The sequence below is a fragment of the Nyctibius grandis genome, chromosome 3, assembly GCF_013368605.1.
Source record: "Nyctibius grandis isolate bNycGra1 chromosome 3, bNycGra1.pri, whole genome shotgun sequence".
Lineage (NCBI taxonomy): Eukaryota > Metazoa > Chordata > Aves > Nyctibiiformes > Nyctibiidae > Nyctibius > Nyctibius grandis.
The window spans coordinates 49,509,386-49,530,458 of record NC_090660.1 but is presented as its reverse complement, the minus strand read 5'-3'; the positions used below and the strand labels follow the sequence as shown (position 1 = coordinate 49,530,458).

At 37.5% G+C, this 21,073-nt stretch overlaps 1 protein-coding gene across 2 annotated transcripts in view; it reads right to left on the bottom strand.

Moving 5' to 3' along the window:
• The window catches only part of TMX3 (thioredoxin related transmembrane protein 3), a 37,044-nt gene extending 17,028 nt beyond the window's left edge, over positions 1-20,016 (bottom strand). The window contains exons 1-10 of one of the 2 annotated variants that reach the window (XM_068396952.1): positions 19,959-20,016; positions 19,621-19,675; positions 15,306-15,345; positions 13,438-13,561; positions 10,189-10,234; positions 7,836-7,916; positions 6,365-6,464; positions 6,026-6,103; positions 3,749-3,815; positions 1,191-1,289 (exon numbers count right to left, since the gene is read on the bottom strand). In XM_068396952.1, coding sequence (XP_068253053.1) covers positions 1,191-1,289; positions 3,749-3,815; positions 6,026-6,103; positions 6,365-6,464; positions 7,836-7,916; positions 10,189-10,234; positions 13,438-13,561; positions 15,306-15,345; positions 19,621-19,675; positions 19,959-20,004 — 736 coding nt within the window. In that variant the 5' untranslated portion in view covers positions 20,005-20,016. The remainder of the gene's footprint in view (positions 1-1,190; positions 1,290-3,748; positions 3,816-6,025; positions 6,104-6,364; positions 6,465-7,835; positions 7,917-10,188; positions 10,235-13,437; positions 13,562-15,305; positions 15,346-19,620; positions 19,676-19,958) is intronic. The other variant, XM_068396953.1, reaches the window with a different exon arrangement.
• Positions 20,017-21,073: the final 1,057 nt, after the last annotated feature.

The following is a 21,073-nucleotide window of genomic DNA, read 5'->3' as shown; positions in this document are numbered from 1 at the left end:
ACAGAAAGCATTCCCCTCCAAAAAAGAAACCCACTCTTGTTCAAGTAATACTGAAGAGTTTTGAGGGCAAGAACAATGACTCATTCCCAGGATTTCTTGTGAAATAGCAATAGCTGACCCCCCTGCTTCTTCCATACCTCAGTCCTCACTTTTCCCATTTCTTTCACACCCTAAGACACTACCCAGTGAATACTAGACTCTACCACTAGTAGACAACTACTTTTTAGACCAGAACAGAAGATGTAGATAAATTCCAGGTACTGCGTATTTATACAGAAAGCTCTTAAAAATAAATGATGGCTTCTCCATTGTATTAATAAAGTCATAATTTTTTTCGGTAATTTGAGGAATTGTTAGACAAAAATGTAACAGGAAGAAATATGTTACATTTAAGCAACTTGTAACAGAACTTCTGTAAATAATCTTTTCAAATATAGGTGTAGCAATATTAGTTTCACAAACATGTAAGAACCTTTATGTTTCATAATCTTTAAAACATGAAAGAATTCAACGTTGCATTGAATATAAACTTCCTTCTTTTGAAATGGAATGTAGATTTTAAGGTATCCTGGCCTGGAAAAAATCAACACTTAAGCATTTCTTCTGCTACTCCAGCGTATGTACACCTTAACAGCAGTACCAGTCATTTGCCTATTCCAGAAGTCACTTGGCTGCAAAGTTTTAATCGGGCTTGCAAAAAATTTTACTAGAGAAAAGCTAAAGTATCCCAGGACAGGTCCACTTTGCTACACATTCTCCTCCTTTCCTTACCATATCTACTTTAAAGATACCTGAATCCATTAGACGCAAGACATATATAAACCCATCCATATTTGATACTTCTAAATCCAGTCATAAAATTCCCTGTAGGTATTCCAAGAGTTAATACGTACTTATGCAAAACCTAAGCTGCTCTTAAATTACAAGTCCTGCTAATTTTTTGTGAATACCACAAAAGTTAGTGTGTCTAATCCTATGTTGTGAGGAAAGGACTAGTGTAGACTTTAGATGAAGCCTCTAGTCAATAGAACAGGTCTCACCAACATAAAAAAAAGATTGGCACTATCAACTCTAAGCCTGAGAAGAATTCATTTTGGAGGTTTAAAAAAACCACATTCTTACTGCTCTTTAATTTTTCTTAGTATTAAATACAAGAGATGCCAAAGAGTTCAGTGGTAGCAGCATCGCACCTGTATCTCCAAGTTCATACAGCGTAAAGCCATCTACATTAAGATAACCTTGAAATCTTTCTCTGTTTATCCAGGATGACAAATCACCATCTTCATACTCTAAAAAAAAAAAAAATATGCTGAAAGTTAAACACATATAATGCATTAAAAAAACCTTTTTTTTTGGTAAGGTGGGCAATCAGATTCATTTATTTCAGTACTATAGAGGCAAACACTATTTTTTTCCCTTTTTTTCCCTTTGTTGTTGTCAGACAAGATCTCACACATTTCTATACATTTCTCTTCAGTTTTAAAACCTTTAAAGGTATTTTCAATTGTTGAATAAAAAGTGCATTATAGCAAAGTATGAAAAGCTGATCTGATAATTATTTTTTTCCCAAATCAAGGGTTAACAATACTATTCTAGAAGATAACGGTGACCCAGTGCAGAAAGGAACAGTTTCAATCCCTGTTTTTAAAGGGGGAGGGGGGGTTGAAGGGAGTGGGTGTCAAGTTTCAAACAAAATGAAGAGATTCACAAATACTGCTGTCTGTATTTTTGTGTGTCCTTAAATGGAATAGAAAGAAATTAAGAAAAAGATGCATTAACAGCGCGGTGAGTGTAAATGAACAAATATTTACATATGATTCAGAATCAGTTACACTGAAGCCTAGTTTCAGATGCTAAATGTTTTAACCTGTAAATAATCAAATTAACACACAGAAGCAATACTATTATAATCAGATCTTAATCACAATTAAAAATGAAAAATGTATATAAATATATATATATGATGAATATATATACACACATATAGAAACGCACGTTAAAAAAATAAATTTGTGTTAAATCCTATTGTAGAGTGAATTAGAAATAACTTCAGGTTAACCATTAATTGTCGTAAGATTGTAGCAAGCAATTCCAAGCATAAAGCTTCCCATAGATCTGCATCCCATTCCCCTACTATGGGGAAGAAACAAAAAACAAAAACAAAAACAAAACACCAGACAAGCCCAGAGCATTGAATGGATTTTGCTAAACCTTTTTCTTATAGCGAGCTCTTCAAATTTCTGCCCAATTGTAACAGTTGCACATATAACCTTATGCAGTCTCTTATACTGCGTCTTCGTAACTTGTCTGATTTACTTTTTTGTAATGTACTAGAAACATTAAAGTAAAAATTTTACAAAGTTAATGAGAAGCCTGGATCATTACAAGTTTTGTGTTTGTTTTGAAAGGATGATTGGTAAGGTAACAGACTAAAGAAGAAGACAAGTACAGCCATTCTATGAAATCACAGAGAATATCCTTGATGGTCCATCTGGACTATTTTGCTGCAGTACTACTGAACCTCAGAAATTAAACCAGCAGAATAATCTTCTGAGTGTTCGGTTTTCAACTTAAAAACTTGCATTTAAAACAACCTAAACCAAGAGTAGATGTTTCTGTAAATAAGCAGTGTACCTATAAGCCAACCCATGATATGCATATATAAGTACATGGGTGTGCATGCATCTAACAGACTACAAAGCATGGGCTTTACAGTATAGCCTGAGTATAATCTAGCACTTATGTATAGATATCCATACATATGGATATACACTTTTCAAATAAATGGCAGGCGTACTGCTATAAGTGGTGTTATAAAACACTACTAGTCTCAGGTGGCCATTCTACAGTCTACATGCTGAACATGCTAGTAAAAGTAGTTTACCCAGCCTAAAATTGCGTATCAACTGTTTGAGTGACAACAGTCCACATCTCCTCAACCTCTGTTTGTAACGGACACTTTAAGGAAGGGGAAAAAGCAGACTGAATGGTCAACCGTTCTATGCATGCGTAGTACGCTCCTTCAGTTACGTGCTGCCTGATCCTTTCCACTACCAATATACAAGTAACACAAATGTGAAAGTCACATATGCTCAAAGTTCTCAGTTAAGACCCTCCAAATTTTAATATTGGGAATAAAGGCAGAATCAGTTTCCTCTTTCTTCATGGTTTTTGAAGGAAGCCTTGCTTTACTAAGAAAGTATACAGCCTGTATTGCCAAGGCACAAAAAGCCCAAACTGGACACTTTTATGCAATTTCTGAGCAGAGTACACATCTGAAAAAAAACAAGTTAACTTCACGAGAGAGAGATATGACTGTCAGGAATTTTCACTTCGAGAAAATCTGATTAACTGTGGAACTGTAAATTCATCTTATGTGTGTCTCCTCTTCAGGAAGAGTTTTCTTCTATTTTGCATATCATGAATTTGGACACTGAGTGAAGGGATAACTTTTATAAGTGCATTAATGTCAGCAAAGCAATAGTATTAGAAGCTACATCTTACTGATAACACAAAGCAAACACCATCACTTCTACTTCACTATTGCAAAAACCAATTCCTTCTCAAATGCATTTTTTTCCTTAAGAACTAATAAGATTTTCCTCCTTCATGAAGGAGCTGTCATTTATCATAAAACTGGGGAATACCCCCGCACCCCAAGACAATCTTCAAAAAAATCCCAACTGTTCCAGTTTCTCCACGTATACTTTAAATACCTTGCCTTAATGTAATGTCCACTTTTACTTACCATCATAAACAAAGTAAGTTCCATCTTTGAAGACCATAACAGCAGGCAATTCAGGCAATGTCACGTACTGAAAGAGAGGTGGTTTTCAATTAATCTGTGGAAAATTCAGATTTTTTTTGTTTGTTTACAAATCTTTTGAAGTGTGGAAATGTAGTCCATGGGGAAAATCTCAAAGTACCTTTAAATGTTTTCTGTCTACATTTACTAAAATAAATTTATCAGTTTCTGCGTATTAAAAAGTAACACAACGTAAACATATTTTTGAGAGGTAGGTCTCACAAAGTGTAAATGAAGCAGGATTTTTACTAGTATCTGCAGTAGCATGAAGAATATTTTATCGGTTGGACATGAACTTTAGATAGAAGATCATAACTTGAGTGTTTTATCAATCATGCTCTCTGTTCCCAGTTTGTGCTGTTGTAAGCGTACCTGTCATACCATTACTTCTACTAAACGTCCAGTCAATAACATCATAAAACAGTAACACTGAAAACAAGTCCCACTAAAACTGGGCTATTTCCTGTGGTTCAGGCTGATGGGAATATAAAGACATAGCTTTAGCAGACAGGGCTGGGAATAGCTCTAATTTAGGTAAACAGAACAACGAATGCATGCATTATCATCCTAAACATGATATTTAGGATGGTCAGCAACACACTCAAAAAAAATACAAGGTGTAGAAACCTTTCCCTTGGAACTTAAAAGAATCTTATTCAGCTTATGTTTTCAGTAAACTGCCACAGATGAAATGCTGCACCTACTCCTTACTGCTTGCTACCATTCTAAGTTAAAATTCTAATAGCATTTATGGTTAAGAAAGGACTGTGTCATGAGCTCAGTTTTGATGATAATGTTGGCTGAATTGTCTAATTTACTGATATGTCTGGGAAACATAAGAACAGTATCATCAGTGCTTTTTCAAATGACACGCCTTCTGTCATTCTGCATTATCTTTCTTGGAAATAAATGTAAAAGCGGTAGGTTTATAATGTAACAGCTCATATGAATGAGCAAGTTGAAAGTAATTCTAGATTACGTGTTACTCTTATTTGCCCAAAACACAGTTTAGCATCTTTAAAGGGCAAATCAGTCTATGTACAGCTTATGGCTTGCAAAAGATGTCTGAAGCTTGGAACAATATTACTTAAGGTGACAAAACAAAGCCTAACAGTGAATGCTCTCATGCAAAGCCTCATTACAACTAGCAACCAGTGATTTCATAACTTTTTTGCTTCTCTCCAAGGAATACTGCATACCATCACTACTCCAGTTTAAATTATATTTGTGGGAAGTTAAATTTGGTGGGAAAAACAGCTCACTGCTTACATCACTGTGACCACAGAATCTCAGAGTTTCAGCCTTTTACACTTTCTGCTGCATGAGTGAACAGTACTTTTCTTGCTCAGATGGGGCTGAAGTGCAAATAGCAATATTCAAATTGAGGTAGTTTTTGATACAAGGCTTCTGGAAATCTAACAGTACACTATTTATAATGAGGCCTGTTCTACTTATTATGCTGGAAAATGCAGGTGCCTTAAAAAAAATAAGTTATGCTAGCTCTCACTCTGCTTATCCCAAACTAACTTCAAAGTCATGCATTATCAGGCTTGGAGTAAACTTAGGTCTCACTTGGGGATAATAAATGAAAAAGCCTCTTGATTTTGCTTCAACACATAAGCAACAATGGTTAGACTAAAAACAGTAGTAGCAATTTTTTCCACCCTTGTGACTAATTATAAATTATTTCCTTGTTACAGAATCCTCCAAAGAGTCACATAAGAATTTTGCAGCCAGTAGACTGGATCAGTTGATCCCTGGGCAAACTAATGTTCTGATCAGCTGTATTGCACATGGTGAAAATAAATCAAAGAAGTGAAAAGGTATCAGTGCTACTCCATGCCACAGACCCCCAAAGTAGTTATAGAAGTGGTTGGTGAAAGGGCTGTCAGGAGCAACAAGAGCTTTGCATTGGCTAAAAATCAAAGCATCTACCTTCTCGAGCAGGTTGTATGGTCCACGCTGAGTTCTGCACATCTTCTAATTTTATTAATGTGACTGAACAAGTAATTTGGCCAACAAAAAGCAATGACAGACTGAAACTTAGTTCAGATTCCTTAACCATATAGACACACAAATTAAATGTTTCATTGTAATTAGTTTGAAATTTATCAAAGTCAAATATAAGAAGCCATCTCTGTGTCATAAAACCAGCAAAATTACATGTACGAGGAGAACAATACTATTTCTGAGGAAACAGCAGGAACTAAAACAGCTTACCTCAGGAAGTACATCTTCTGAGGCAGAAAAAAAGTATGTATAAACTATTAGTTCTGAAGCAACTTCAATGTATTTTTCCTGTAAAAATACAAACAATGTTTTTTAATTTCTGAGCTTTCAGTATGCTTCAAACCTAAGTTTTGTTATGTACCTTATCTTCAAAGAAAAAATTAGAAAATACGGTTATGACACAAGATTGTAAAAACATTTCAATAAACGTAAAAAAAGATGAGAATTTATTACAAGCATGCACTTCAGTCTTTGAACTTTACAGAAGATATTTTAAACTATATCTGTGAATAGCCAAAAGAATTAACTTTATCTAATCAAGCTTCAAACCTTTAAAGGAGATTCACCACCAACATATACAAAAAGTACACGATGCCTCTTTTGCACATGCTCGAACATATGCTGGCTAGGAAGTGGCCTGATAAGAGGTCTGGGAGGAGGGAAAAAAAAGAGAAAGAAAAATCTCAGTTTCTGCAAGCTGTAAAATCCAAACAAATGAAAATCCCAAAGAAAATGCCACTTTTTTTGTGTTCTTTTTTTTTTTTTAACTAAATTCCCCAGTGCAAATTCATTTATTTTTTCAATTTATTTCAGTCTGAACTAAGAGCAAAAACATTAAAAATCCCTTCAAAATAAACTTATGTTCCTCAAATAGCACTTAAATTTGCAATTAATATCTTAGTACAAAATGCTGCTATGATGTAAACATGCATGCCATTTACTGGCCACAGGATCACAGATTGGGTTGGCTTGCAAGGGACTTTAAAGACCTAGTCCAACCCCTCTGCCATGGGCAGGGACATCTTTCACTACATCAGGTTGCTCAAAGTCCCATCCAACCTGACCTTGAACATTTCCAGGGATGAGGCATCCACAGCTTCTCTGGACAACTCTGGACAATAAACATCTTCCATATGTCCGATCTGAATGTATGCTCTTTCATTTTAAAACTGTTGCCCCTTATCCTGTCCGTACAGGCCCTGATAAAAAGTGTCTCTCCATCCTTCTTATAAGCCCTCTTTAAATAGTGAGGGGTCACCATAAGATTTCCTCAGCCACAACAAGGTCTCAGTCATTTGGGAGATAAATTCTGAATGTAAGCACAGCAGTTACAAAATGTGGTCTTAGAAAGAAATAATCTTACAAAATTTTGGTAAATCAGTAGAGATCACTGATATTCCTAAACTACAGTAGTCTGAACAATAATTAATATTAAGTATCTATATTAATGCTTCTTAATTATATCTAAGAATGAAGAACAGAAATATCACACTCTTTCTCCACAAAATTACTGTCTATAACATTTTGAGGCCACAGGCCACTGTAGGGAAGGAAGAAAAAGCCAACAGAAATTGTAATCAACAAATCTGTAAAAGCAATTTCCATATGTTGCCAACTACTGTAACTTTTCAGATGCATAAGCATATATTAAACTGATATTTTTTAAGATGACTTTTGAGTATTAAACATATTTTGCCTTAGCAATGATGTCTATCTACCAGCCAACATTTAGGTCAGTATTCTTGTTTCTGGATTCTATGAGTTTCATTTGTTCATAGTTTCCACTACTTTGAAAAGCCCTTAGTTCTTGCACTGTAAAGACTATATGACTAGCCAGTCTCTACCTACCTTCTCCATGCCACTCACCACCAGCCTCACATGTAACCCCATGTATAGTACATACAGCTTTTAACTTCATGTCAACATCTTCTTTTTTAAATAGATATAATTTTTGGCCCACCTCAAAATCGTACAGAAGTTTTAAGTCACTAGAACCATTCTCACAGAAGAGTATACTTACCCTGCGACTCTATTAGCAAATTCAATTATATCGTCTTTAGTTCTAGGTCCTCTATAGTTGTATGCCAAGTCACCTTTTAAGCTAGATAAATAGGAGAGAAAAAAAAAAAGAACAGAATTGAAATCAACTAAACTATATCTGCACGTGGAGGATTACTCAATCTTCACATGTTTATTACAGTCACCTTTTAGCAAGCGATAAGCAAGATAATTTTTCAAATAGTCAGATAAAAGAAGTGGTTAGCAGAATATAAAACACAATAACGTATGTATGTATGAGTATACATTGGGGACAGACCTGTTGCAGATAGGGGGAAAGGGACCTGGGGGTCCTAGTGGACAGCAGCATGACCATGAGCCAGCAATGTGCCCTTATGGCAAAGAAGGCCAATGGCATCCTGGGGTGTATTAGAAGGGGTGTGGTTAGTAGGTCAAGAGAGGTTCTCCTCCCCCTCTACTCTGCCCTGGTGAGGCCGCATCTGGAATATTGTGTCCAGTTCTGGGCCCCTCAGTTCAAGAAGGACAGGGAACTGCTAGAGAGAGTCCAGCGCAGAGCCACAAAGATGATTAAGGGGGTGGAACATCTCCCTTATGAGGAGAGGCTGGGGGAGCTGGGTCTCTAGCTCGGAGAAGAGGAGACTGAGGGGTGACCTCATTAATGTTTATAAATATGCAAAGGGCAAGTGTCATGAGGATGGAGCCAGGCTCTTCTCAGTGACATCCCTTGACAGGACAAGGGGCAATGGGTGCAAGCTGGAACACAGGAGGTTCCACATAAATATGAGGAAAAACTTCTTTACGGTGAGGGTGACCGAACACTGGAACAGGCTGCCCGGAGAGGTTGTGGAGTCTCCTGCTCCGGCAGGGGGATTGGACTAGATGATCTTTCAAGGTCCCTTCCAATCCCTAACATTCTGTGATTCTGTGATAATACAACGCAATTGCGGAGTAAAAACTTATTTACACAATATCTGATTTACTGACTTTTAAAAATAATTAACATTCTTTTATAATTAGTTTTTTCTAGTGCACAGTAGTTATTTACTTCGTAAACACAGAGGTCATTTGGAACATTTGCTTCTGACCACACAAAAAACCCCACACACCCAAACCAAACCCCAAACATTCAGCATTTATACTGATTAGGGATTAGTCCTCGTAAAACACAAACATATAAATTTCTTTAATGTTTTTTTTATGATTTAAAAGTATCAAATGACCTGCGAAACCTTCTGAATTTATGTACTAAATTAAGCTTCCGTAAGTGTTGGTCAGTTTACTGTACTCTGTACTCTCAGGGAATGAAGCACACTTGAATTAAAGCGTACACATTATAAGAATATTCAAGTAAGTTTTACTAACAGGCTTTCTTTGAATCCATATAGGTTTAGGAAAATCACAGGGGAAAAAAAAAAAATCATAAACTCAGTTTTCTATGCCTCTATAGGCCAATAAAGTTTTTCATCCTTAAAGATTAACAAGCTAAACATCTCTGCCACCTTTCTCAGAAAACTCACTTGACAAGACTTATCCTATATTAAGAATACTATTTGCTTAAACAATACCCTCCTAACAAACTCGGTATGTTCATAGTAAAAAATACTCAAAATTACTTAGTCTTTATTTAACATGACCCTGTACTACACTATATACCATATGTGTTATATGCAAGTAGATATAATACCATTATGGACAGATATTTTCCTATAAATGTTGTCCTTCACTGATTTTTTTTTAATTACATGAAGAAAATAATCTATATATCCTTCTCTTGCCAAACAACTGCTCTTACACTTCATCCTACATAGTAACCACTACTGCCATTTACATAAGATTTTCAGGTACACTGATGAGATGAGAGAGGTAATTAAAAATTTTAAAATGCAATCAGCAATTCACAAAAGTTAACAAGACGACTCAGGTATGCACATACTAACTGAATCACTTTTAAACTGTCACAAATCAACTGGTGCATGAAATTCCTTTTAATAGTAATTTAATACATATATATATATATTTTTGAAATAGATATTTTTATGCACACATTTTTACAAAGTTGCATAGAAAACAGCAGTTAACAAATCCCAAATTTGTTAATCTGCCTTTAGGAGTTCTGTTTCTAAACAAGAAGCTTGGTATTATTGAATTTCCAAGCAGAACAGACCAATAGAAATCAAAGATAATGTCAACATGAGATGGTGGAGTATTTCTATTTGTTTGGGTTTTGAGGGTTTTTTGTTGTTGGTTGGTTTATTTGTGATTTTTAAGCAGAGAGCACTATTTTTTTTTTACTGTCATGAAATCAGTAGTAGGATAGGTAACTGTTAGAAATTCAATGGGAAGCATCAACTTACAGCTTAATTGTTGGATACCCTCGCACTCCAAATTCAGACGCAATACCTGAAAGACATGTGTTAATGCCAAAGTGAACCAAGACTTTCTTGCTCTCCTGCCTTAATCTTTAAACATTGTTTACTATTCAAGTCACATAAAATAAATGAAAAACCTACCACTTTGTTCAGTATGAATTATTTTACTTGTTTTAAAGAAGCTGTTGTTATGAAGCTACATCATTAAATTATGGTCCTCTTCCTGGGGTACTGCAGGGTCCCAGCATAGGCTCTCAATTCATATACCACGAGTCAAACGGCATGAGAATCCTCTAAATAGACATGCCTGGTCAGTTATCACCAAAAGGTAGTATGCACTTAATATGCACATACAATTGGCTGGAAATACCAGAGGGAAGAATTAAGCATCATGGATGTAGAGTTGTAAATACTAATACTGAAAAGAAATATAAGAGAAAATCAACTACTCATGAGCTACAGTTAACAGGTAAAAACAGAAGTGCAGTATCTTACTAGAGTAGTTACAAAAAAGTCAGCTTTTAAAGCATATTCTGCAGAGGTAAACATCTATAGTCATCAACTTCACTAGAAATAGACACTTTCTCAGCAATCACTTACTTACCTGCTACTTACTATAACAGTAAAAAGTAAGACAATTGCGAACTTTTTCCCCCACCTCATGTTTGTTTAAAACCTTGTATCTTGCTCCCATCAATGGGAGGAGTACAATTTGCAACCACCCTTCCAGTTGTGTTCATCGCAACTGCCACCTTAAACCACACTTTTCCAGGCAATTCAGTGTTTTCCAAAAGTTAAACTAAGTAGTCTTCAAAAAAGGCTAAAGTAAGTCTAAAATTCTGACAATGCTTGTGCAATTCCCTACTGGAAAACAACCCTTGCACTCAAAACGCATCATGATTCAATACTTTTAACATACATATTCTGAAGCTACTAACCACATGCCAGAGCAGCAGACATAGGAAGACTTGTATGCAGGGCTCTGAGTAACAGTTTAGAAATTGTGACCCTAAGGTTGTTTGCCTGGATCAAAACCGTAATTGCACAGAACTACAAATAAAACTAGCAGCTCACCTACCCGTATCTTAGTCTCTCAAAGGAGACTGATGTAAGAAATATGCATACTAGGATTGATTTGGTTCTGATCCTTTTCTCTCACAGCTGTGCTACATAGAACTAGAATGCATTAAAAAGCATCACACCTAATCACAAGAGCTGTCGACAGTTAATTTCTCCTTGTACCCATCTTGAGTACAGTCAGAAGAACTACAAAATAGACATTTTTAATATATTTTTTAAACATCCCAGCCATGGAGATTACTAAAGTTTTCTCAACGCCGTGGAAGTGACTTTCTTGTTTACATGATCACCTCCACTTGTTGATATGAAGAATGCAGTATAGGCAAACTGAAGCATTTACGCTAGCCCCGGGTGTGATGTATTCCTACTTTGATCACAGTCAGTGAACTTCTGAGGCTAACCCCCATGAAAATCTGACTGATACCACACCGGGTGACTGCTGTGTTGATATAACTGCTGTATCCTCATTCCACTCAGCTACCAGAGGCAACACTTATTGGATACTTTATATGTTCAGCTGTGATCTCAGCTCTCTGATGACAACCTACCTAAAGTTCAGATTTTTCTTCACATTCCTATTCCAATCATAAACTATGCTGAGCCAACCATTCATGTTCCTTCCCAGTCACATGTGTGTGCCCAGCTGCATTTCCTTCTGATATTCTCAAGATTGAATTACTTTGATTTCAGAGAACCTTTAGATTGGGAAGACATTAAGCAGAGTTGACTGAGCTTTTCATATCCAGATGTTGTAAAATTTCCACTTTCAAAATAAAAGCATGAAACTATTTCAAAAGATTTATCGGACTCCTAGTCTTCATAAAAATGGTTAACAAATCTGAGGAGAAAAAAATTTTCAGAGCACAAAGGAACCCTGGCATTTTTTAGTAATTTTTAAATATGCAAAATTGAATTTTAGAACAAAACCGAAGTGCTAATTCTGTTCTAGGTATCAAATACAAAAATTTAGTATCAGGATGGCAGATACATATATTTCAGGGTAAAAGTTTATACAATGTGTATGATTCAGAATTTGATATATATGACTGGAATGTTAGGGATCCACCAAATCTATTCCAAATTTTGAAGTTACCTGGTTGCATGAGCTTGAAACTTTTAATTCTCCAGACTTATTTTTCTTTAGCAAATAAGTAGCTTTAAGATGAAACATGAGGTCAAATTTATGTGGTTTTACAGAAAAAGCTACATACAATAAACTGGTCTTTGAGACAGGATCATTTTGATCTCAAAAGATTAAACTCTGCTATATGTAAGCTCAGAAAAACTGGAATATCACTGAAAAAAAGAATTCTGCGTAATATTTTATGCAAATATAACAATCCTGAATAATCAGTTTTAACAGGTATTAACTAAAAACATTACATGTATTAGAAGAGTTTCATCACATACAGATCTCGCTTGGGCCCCACTGCTCCCTATGCCTTCCCTCTTAAACATTCTCCTGGTTCAACACAGATTTAAGCAAAATGACCATAAACAAGCATGCTAAAACTAAGAAAATACTGTTAAGCATGCAACAATCCTCTTACGTCTACCCACACCACTTCTCTGAATACCTCAAGTTTTGGGTTTTCTCTGAAAAGATCAGCACATATGAAAGGCATCACCAAAAATTAAAGCATTAAAATAGCTGAAATTAGTTCTTCAAGAAGACATTTACAGAGAAACTTGAGGAGAAGTTGGCTCAACACTGATGTAATGACTTCAGGGATTTCAGCAGGCTTTTGGTGTAACATCTTAAGGACTGATTATCTGAAAATAACAACAGCAAGAACACAAGCACTTGTCCAACAGTAATACAAGGAACCTAAAATTGGATGCTGTCAAGAGATGCACTAAAGACACTTGTGTAACGGTACTCTAAGCAGAATATCAAAAGTGTATCTTTGAAAAGCTTTTACCTTCCCTTTGTCAGGAAGAATTCCCTACACAAGCAGAAACAAGTGTGATAAAAAAATGCATACTACAGCATGTTGTCATTTTTAGAAAGAAAAAGATCAGGAAATTGTTCTTCAATGATGGTTTGCATACTTTTGCTATGATACAGAACAGAAGATTGACTTATGAAAAAAATTAAGAACAGTTTCAAAACAGAGGCTGTCATGAAATTACCCCTATCCAAACCATACTTACTAGAAAAGGAAGTTGCATCCATCTTCCCAACTTTTACTGGAGAGCCCATGTTTCTCATTTCTATGCCCACTTCATTCCACACAGGCTCCAGTTTCTTGCAGTGGCCACACCAAGGTGCATAAAACTGAGAAACAAATCCATTTGATTTGGGGGAAAAAAAAAAAAAAAAAAAAAGTCAATGAAGAGAAATAATTAAGAGAAGTTGATTCTATGATTAACCCTCATAGAAATTAGCAAGGCTTATTTTACAGCCATGGTGTTCTCTAGGTCTTAACGGATATTAGGACTGGATCTTAACTGGATATTAGGAAATATTTGATCTTAATTTAGATCAAATTAAATCAAATTAATTTGGGTCTGAAATTAGATTTGAATTGGATATCAGGAAAAATGTCTTCACTGAAAGGGTTGTCAAGCATTGGAACAGGCTGCCCAGGGAAGTGGTAGAGTCACCACGCCTGGAGGTTTTTAAAACATGTGTAGATGGGGTGCTTAAGTACATGATTTAGTGGTGGACTTGGCAGTGCTAGGTTAACAGTTGGTTAACCTTGATCATCTTAAAGGTCCTTTCAAACCAAAACGATTCTATGATGAAGAAGAGAAGAAATTTTTCCTGAAATCCAACCTAAACCTCCCCTGGCACAACTTGAGGCCGTTTCCTCCCATCCTATCATTTGTTACTTGGGAGAAGAGACCAGCACCTACCTCGCTACAACCTATGATTCTATGAATTCTATGATTAATAAAACTGCAAGTTAATTACAAAACTGAAGTGACAATCAGAGCTTTTATGATTTGGTGTTATTCTTAATATGAAAGCACAAGGTTGAAAAGAATACATTCAATTACTATACTATTATATGATTTCTTATTTAAAAATAGACTGTGGTAACAGGGTTTTTTTAAAAAATCTCTTTTGGAAAACTTTTCTCTTTTTTTGACAGTTAAAAATTCATGTAATCAATCTATCCAGGAATATCAATTTATTTGACAATAGAGGAGCACTATTCTTTGAAAGGAAGGGCAGTATATACATATGTATACTTCCCCAAGCTGCTCTCTCAATTTCAGTTCTTCAGCCATTACTTTCATAGAAGCACACTGTAAAATTGATCCCGTTTTCTCAGCGTCAAGCAGAGCTGAGAGACTTCAATTTATCTTTCTACCTATGTCTTGCTGCAACACCTCAGTGAAAGTAATAGGGAAGATATCAATATTTTGGTATAACAAGATCAGGTCACAACTTCACAAAGTTGGATTTTATCTTCCTGTACACTACTGATCAATTCTGAATCAGTATATATAGTTTTCCCCACTCTAAAATCATGAATCTGACTTATACAATTTGGGAATTACAGTTCATATTCGGGTGGGCTAAAAGGAATTTTATCTCATTCCCAAACAAGCTCAACCTTTTTAATAATTCCTCGCCTCTGAAATAAGGAGCACTGAATCTTCCCATATATGTCAGAAAAGCAAAAGCAGCCTCTCATGTATTTGTTGTAGTGCTAAATGTCTAGAATACAAATTAGCTGGTATAACTAGAGAATGGAATTGTAAAAATTCTGAACGTAGGTTATCACCTCCTGACTGTAAGCGTTAGGTAACCTGCTTTCCTTTTTTAGGGATGTAAAATATAGGATGAAGCCTGTCTGCATCCAGTGCTCAGTCTAATTCCTGGCTCATCCTGAACAATACAGATAGATTGCTTGTCCATCCTGTCAGAAGAATTTCTGTCATGTAATTTTTCTGCACCATGTACAAATGATTTTCCAAACAACGACGCAGCCTTACTACAGAGTGTAGCACTGTACATTTTGTGTTTTGATTTCCACTAGCAGGTCTTCCCATTTTTCTCATATACTCACATCTACGAGCCAAATATCATCTTTACGGTTTTCTTTAAACCTAGGAGGGGAAAAAACCAAAATCAATATATCTGAAAATAAATAAGTGAAGTGTGTGCATCTACAATTAAGTTGGTATAAAACTACAGATACTAGAATTCTGTCGTCTTTCTGTGGGGGCAGGGGGAAGGAGAAAATAGTTATTTTTCAGTATTAAGATTGCCCCTGCACATGATACTACATACACAGTTGTATCAATTCGGTTTCTATAACCATCTGCCAAGACAAAAAAAAACCACAAACAACCAGAAACAGAAACTCAGTAGGAAATCAGAAAACACACAAAAGATATTTGATTAGGGTATGTAATCTAAGGGGAAGAAGTATTTTGCAGCTGTTCTAGTTATATTAAATATTGTTGTTGACTGTTTAGAAAATTTTGCATTTTTGTAGATCAGCTAATACAGACCCTTACAGCACTAGTTTACACTGTTAATCTTAGCTTTACTGAACATAGACTAACTAAATTATCTTTAATGTTAACATGCAAAGTAATTGTATTCAATCTCCTTCAACATTCTACTATAGGTGTGTCAGTTTATGTTTTTAATCAAAGGTGAACACAAGAAACCAACTTATTGGAATAAAAATGTTCAAGTTATTGATAAAAACCAGAGATACATAGGTACTACTGAATACTCTTAATGCTAGACAAATGACAGCTTAATGAACTGACTAGCTTTATTAACTGTAAATCTGTCACTAAATGCTAAAACTTCTAAAACAAAAATAGAACATGATATATCAAAGTTCCTTGGTACATTTTGCAATGTTGCTTACACATTTCACTGAACTGTTGTCACTACAAAATCACAGATATTATCGCATTACTGAACTATTTCTATTTTGAGAATTAAATAAGCCAGAATTTTAATGTAAGGTTTATTTTTTGTAAAAGGGCTTCGTAAAAGTGACTAGAACCGGGAGCAATGTCACATGTTATAAAATACATTATACAACATTCTTACTGTAACACTTACTGTGAAAGGAGATTAATATATATATAATTACACAATAAGTGTGTGATCTACACTCTAAGTTAAGATCCAATTAATAGAATTCCCAATATGTAGCGTGCCTATAAATGGCTCATAGGTAGTAAGCAGAATCAGGGAACATTTATTTTATTTTATTTAAAGTTCAGTAGATTTGCAATGGTCCATAATGATCTTGAAGAAATACTAATGCTGATGCTGGCCTAGTGTTTGAAAGAAATAATTCAGAAATCATGAATATAATCTAATTACAGTGCTGAGTGTTTGAAACTTAGAATTCCAGCATTTCACTGGTAAATTCAAGCCTTTGTTTTATCGATGGCATACCAAGGTTGCAACGCTTGTACAGCAGAAAAGGTATTTGCAGCAGCTAACATAAACCTCCTACAGGAAACAACATTTTTAAGTCACAAAATTGCTTAGTCAACCACCTCACTAAAAATGTACTTTACCACTCTAAGTGCTACAAAGCTAATGAATTAAGAATCTAGCACCTCTTGAGAACTCTCATGAAGCTCCAGCTAACTTCCAATTACGAAGTCAAATAATTGGTTATGATGCAAGAGGCAGAAAGCAGCTACTGAATCATCAGATCCTGGGCCGTGCTTCAATTTAGAATATCACCTTTGGTTTGTAAAAGAAAAATTTACAATGAAATGCTGTCCTCCCGCTGCCACAGTATGACTGTTATGAGAGATTGCAAAGAGCATTAAAGCACTGAGAAAGGTAGACTGAAATCTTACAAAACCAGTAGACAGCAAGGAAAAGAGGGAAACAAAGGAAACGTCTGGAAGCAGAATATTCCAATGGAATTACAAGATATTATAAAAAAACACTGTAGCTTTTACAATAATAAGTTTCAAGTTGCACCACTCATTTACAAGCACCTATTTAATCAACTTCCACAGAAACTGAAATCTGAAGCGTGAGAGAAACCAGCTATCTAAACTCATTCTAGTTTTAGTAATGTCAATGATGAAGTTATCAGATAGTATTAAGGAAGTTCAATGCACTGTTGAAGAAAAACAGAAATCTCCATACAAATGGGTATTTAGGCATTTTCTGAAGGTGCTGTTTCTAGGCCCTGTAAATACATTTCCAAAAGTAAAATTTCTGTGTCTCTTTTTAACTGTCCTATGCAATCCCCTCTTCATCAGCTGACACAGGCACAATCATACTGGTGGAAAGATGACAAAGGTGTGGCATATCCTTGAATCAAAATTATTTGCCTCAAATACATACAACTTCCCAACATTTGTCACTACATGATCAAATGTTGCCTCAACCTCCACTTAATCCATTCACCCCACTTAATCGTTAACTGTTAAAAGAAACCAACATGAAAAAAAAATTAAGATCAAGGCCACAATTCCAAGGGTCTTAAACCAACACAGCTGCTGTTTCTATTCCTCCCTGTCTCCCTTCTCATCCCCCCTTGCACCGTTTCCGATGCTTCTGATCCTGGGTTGAGCCATCAATGCATCCTCACAGACAGAAAAATATTTCTTTTTTTAGTCACGTTACTTATCTGCTTCATTATCACACTGGAACAAGTCAGCAAATATCGCAAGATTAAGTACTGATCTGGGGCAGTCAGCAGTTCAATCAGCATAAGCTGGTAAGAACTATAGCTCTTATTTTGCATCCCTTCCACAGCCCAGCTGGGTGATGCTGGATAACTTGCACCTTTGTTAGTTCTTTTCTGCTACTTGTTTTCCTATATCCTGTAAGCTTGGGAAAGTGACCTGCACCTTGTGCTAGTAGGCATTGTTTGCAACTACCAATATTCAAACAAAATCCAAAGTTTTCAGCAACAGAAAAAACTCCATAATGTTTAGGTATCTATAAAATGGGAAACTTGAAGCTCCAAATTTTTCTTAAATTGTTTTCCTGACCTTTTTCACCATTCGCCAATTACCTAAAAAGAAAAAAAAAACAAAAAAACCTGTCCTGAACAACTCGCCATTTATTTCTTATTCCCAATTGCAAATACAGGCATCTGTATAGTTTTGTAGTTGAAAAATCCAAGTGTTCTAAAATAGGATTTTGCTTTATCAGCTATTTCAAAAGTTTCATGACTACAGAATTATGCTGCTTCACTCCAAAACAGCAATTACATTTAAATTTACACATGTGGAAACATGATAGCGGAACGTGATGCAGGAACACAGATACACACTATTTTATTCACTTAGCCTCTTTATCTTCAGTCCTTGAAAATATGAGGCATGTTGCAAAAACAAGCTTTGAAAATCAAGTCCAAGCAGTTCCTGTGCTTCAGTTGCTGTTCCACAACACTTTAAACACCAGTCAGAGATGCTGCTGTCTCTCTCTTCAGTACCCCTTCCATACCTTCCCATTCCTTTCCCCATAATTCCACTGCACCTCATCTGATCCCATGATTATCTGCTCTAGCTGAATAAGCAATATGGTAAAAAAGGGAATGGTTTTCCAACTGTTTAGCTCTATGAAGCAATTTATCATGGATTGAACCCCATGAAAACATCGCCTTTGACTGGCCTAAATTTATCATAAAGCAGTCATTTAATGCCACCTTCTCCTCCCCTATCAGCTACTATTTTCTATACCTTCTATTTCAATTCTAATAATCATACTACTTTGTAGCACTTTAGATCAACCTGCTGATCTGATAAAAAAAATAATTTCATTTTTGGAAAGTTAGTTTTTATTCAGAACAGCAAGTACGTAGCCATCAATCTGTTAAAGCAAGGTAGTACATGAACAGTGACACTACATAACGAAATCTGTTGTAAAAGCACATTTTTACACTGAAATATAATTGGCACCTCAAGCAGCCACGAACTAGCCCTGCAGGCCTCCTCCTCTCTTCCATTTCTGGCCATGCATGAATGCACTTATACTCATTCTCCCAACTCCTCGTGGCAGCTACGCAGCAAACTCTAATGAAGAATTTGGTTAAACACAGTGAGCTTTTATTTGGGGCAGGTATCAATTCGCCTATATATTTACTCTACTAAAAAGAAAAAAAGAGCAAGGAAACCTGAGAGCATTTTTGGCAACAGCACCTGTAATAACAGCTTTAAAAAAACCTGCAAAATTAAAGTGTTCCTCAGCTTCATTATTGCCACCTACTTAACGCAGGCCACAATCTTTCTTCTATTCCTGATAAGAGAAAAACAGACTCTTCCAGTGCAGCTTTCTTGACAACTACACTGCACAAAGCTGTCAGTCTGGGGTCATCCCCCCCGCAAAAAGACAAACAATATTTAAGTAATAAGGCAAGACACCCCAGTACTTACGACTCATCTAGATCCTCCACAAAACCCGCATCTGAGGCTACCACATGCACAACCACTGCGAGGTAAGGAAAAGCGTACCGTGAGTGATCTCCAAGCCAAGGCGCGGGGGCTCATCCACGCCAGCTGACAGGCTCACGGCCAGCGCGCCCTTCCCCGCCTCCCCTCACGCCTCCAGCGCTTTCCCACAGCCCCAGCCCGCCTCGGCCGCCGCAGCGCTGCCTCCCGCTCCCCTCGGCCCTTTTCCCGCCTCCGAAGCCCACCGCTTTTCACCCCTCCGCCCGCCAGGCCACAGGCCACAGCCCCCAGCCCGGAGCGGCTGGCGGCCGCCCGGCGGCTACCTGCCGCCCAGAGGAGCCACCGCCGCCACCCGCCCGGTGCTGCCATCTTGACGGGAGCCCCGGCACGGCCGGAAAGGGAAGCGACGTGCGACGGCGTCGACCTTTCCCGACTGCGCAGGCGCGGAGGCAGGGGCGGGGGTGGCAGCGACCGTTACGGGCTGGTGTGTGTGAGCTGACGGGGAGCGCGCGTGGGAAGGCGGAGGCGGCGGTTCTGCCTGAGGGCAGTAACGGCAGCCACGGCCTGGCCGGGGGACGGCGTGTCCCCGCCGACTCCCGGGTCTCCGCGCCGCCGAAAGTCGCCCTAGGAGGCGGGGGTGGGGGGCGGTAACCGTGACTCCCTGACACGCTGACGGGACGCGGGTGGGTGGACGTTGTCATCTCCGAGTGGTTTCCAGAGTTGGGGCCAGCAGACTCTCTCATTCAGTAAAATCAATGCTCTGAGGCCTTGCGAAGTGAGTTTCAGCAGAAAAGCCTGTACCAGCTGTCACGTTGCCGTCTGTCTGCGATGGGTAGAGCGCATGCCCTACCACTTACTGGTACTGCTGTCAGCAACCCGCCTTCAGCACGTTCATGAAAAACACGGGCTTGCTCCCTGGTGCTTAATGACCGTATCATTCTCTTTAGGTTTCCTCATTCTTTCAAACCTGTTACAGTCTTTCCTCCCTTCAACTAGCTTGTCTTTCTTCCAGTACAGATCTGCAGGTCCTGGAAGGGCAAGTAATCCATCTGAGAAACCTTTTCTTAAAAAGTTCAGTTAAGGCAGGGCTGGGACTATTCAGCCTGGAGAAGAGGAGGCTCGGGGGGATCTTGTTAATGTGCATGAGTACCTGAAGGGAGGGTGCAAAGAGGATGGAGCCAGTGGTGCCCGGTGACAGGACCAGAGGCAACTGGGCACACACTGAAACAGGAGGTTCCCTCTGAAGCTCAGGACTTTTTCACTGTGAGGGTGACAGAGCACTGCCCATCAATCTCGCACCTTGGAGATATTCAAAAGCCACCTAGACATGGTCCCAAACTACCAGCTCTAGGTGACCCTCCTTGAGCAGGAGGCTTGGACCAGATGATCTACAGAGGTCCCTTCCCACCTTAACTATTCTGTGATTCCGTGATCTGTT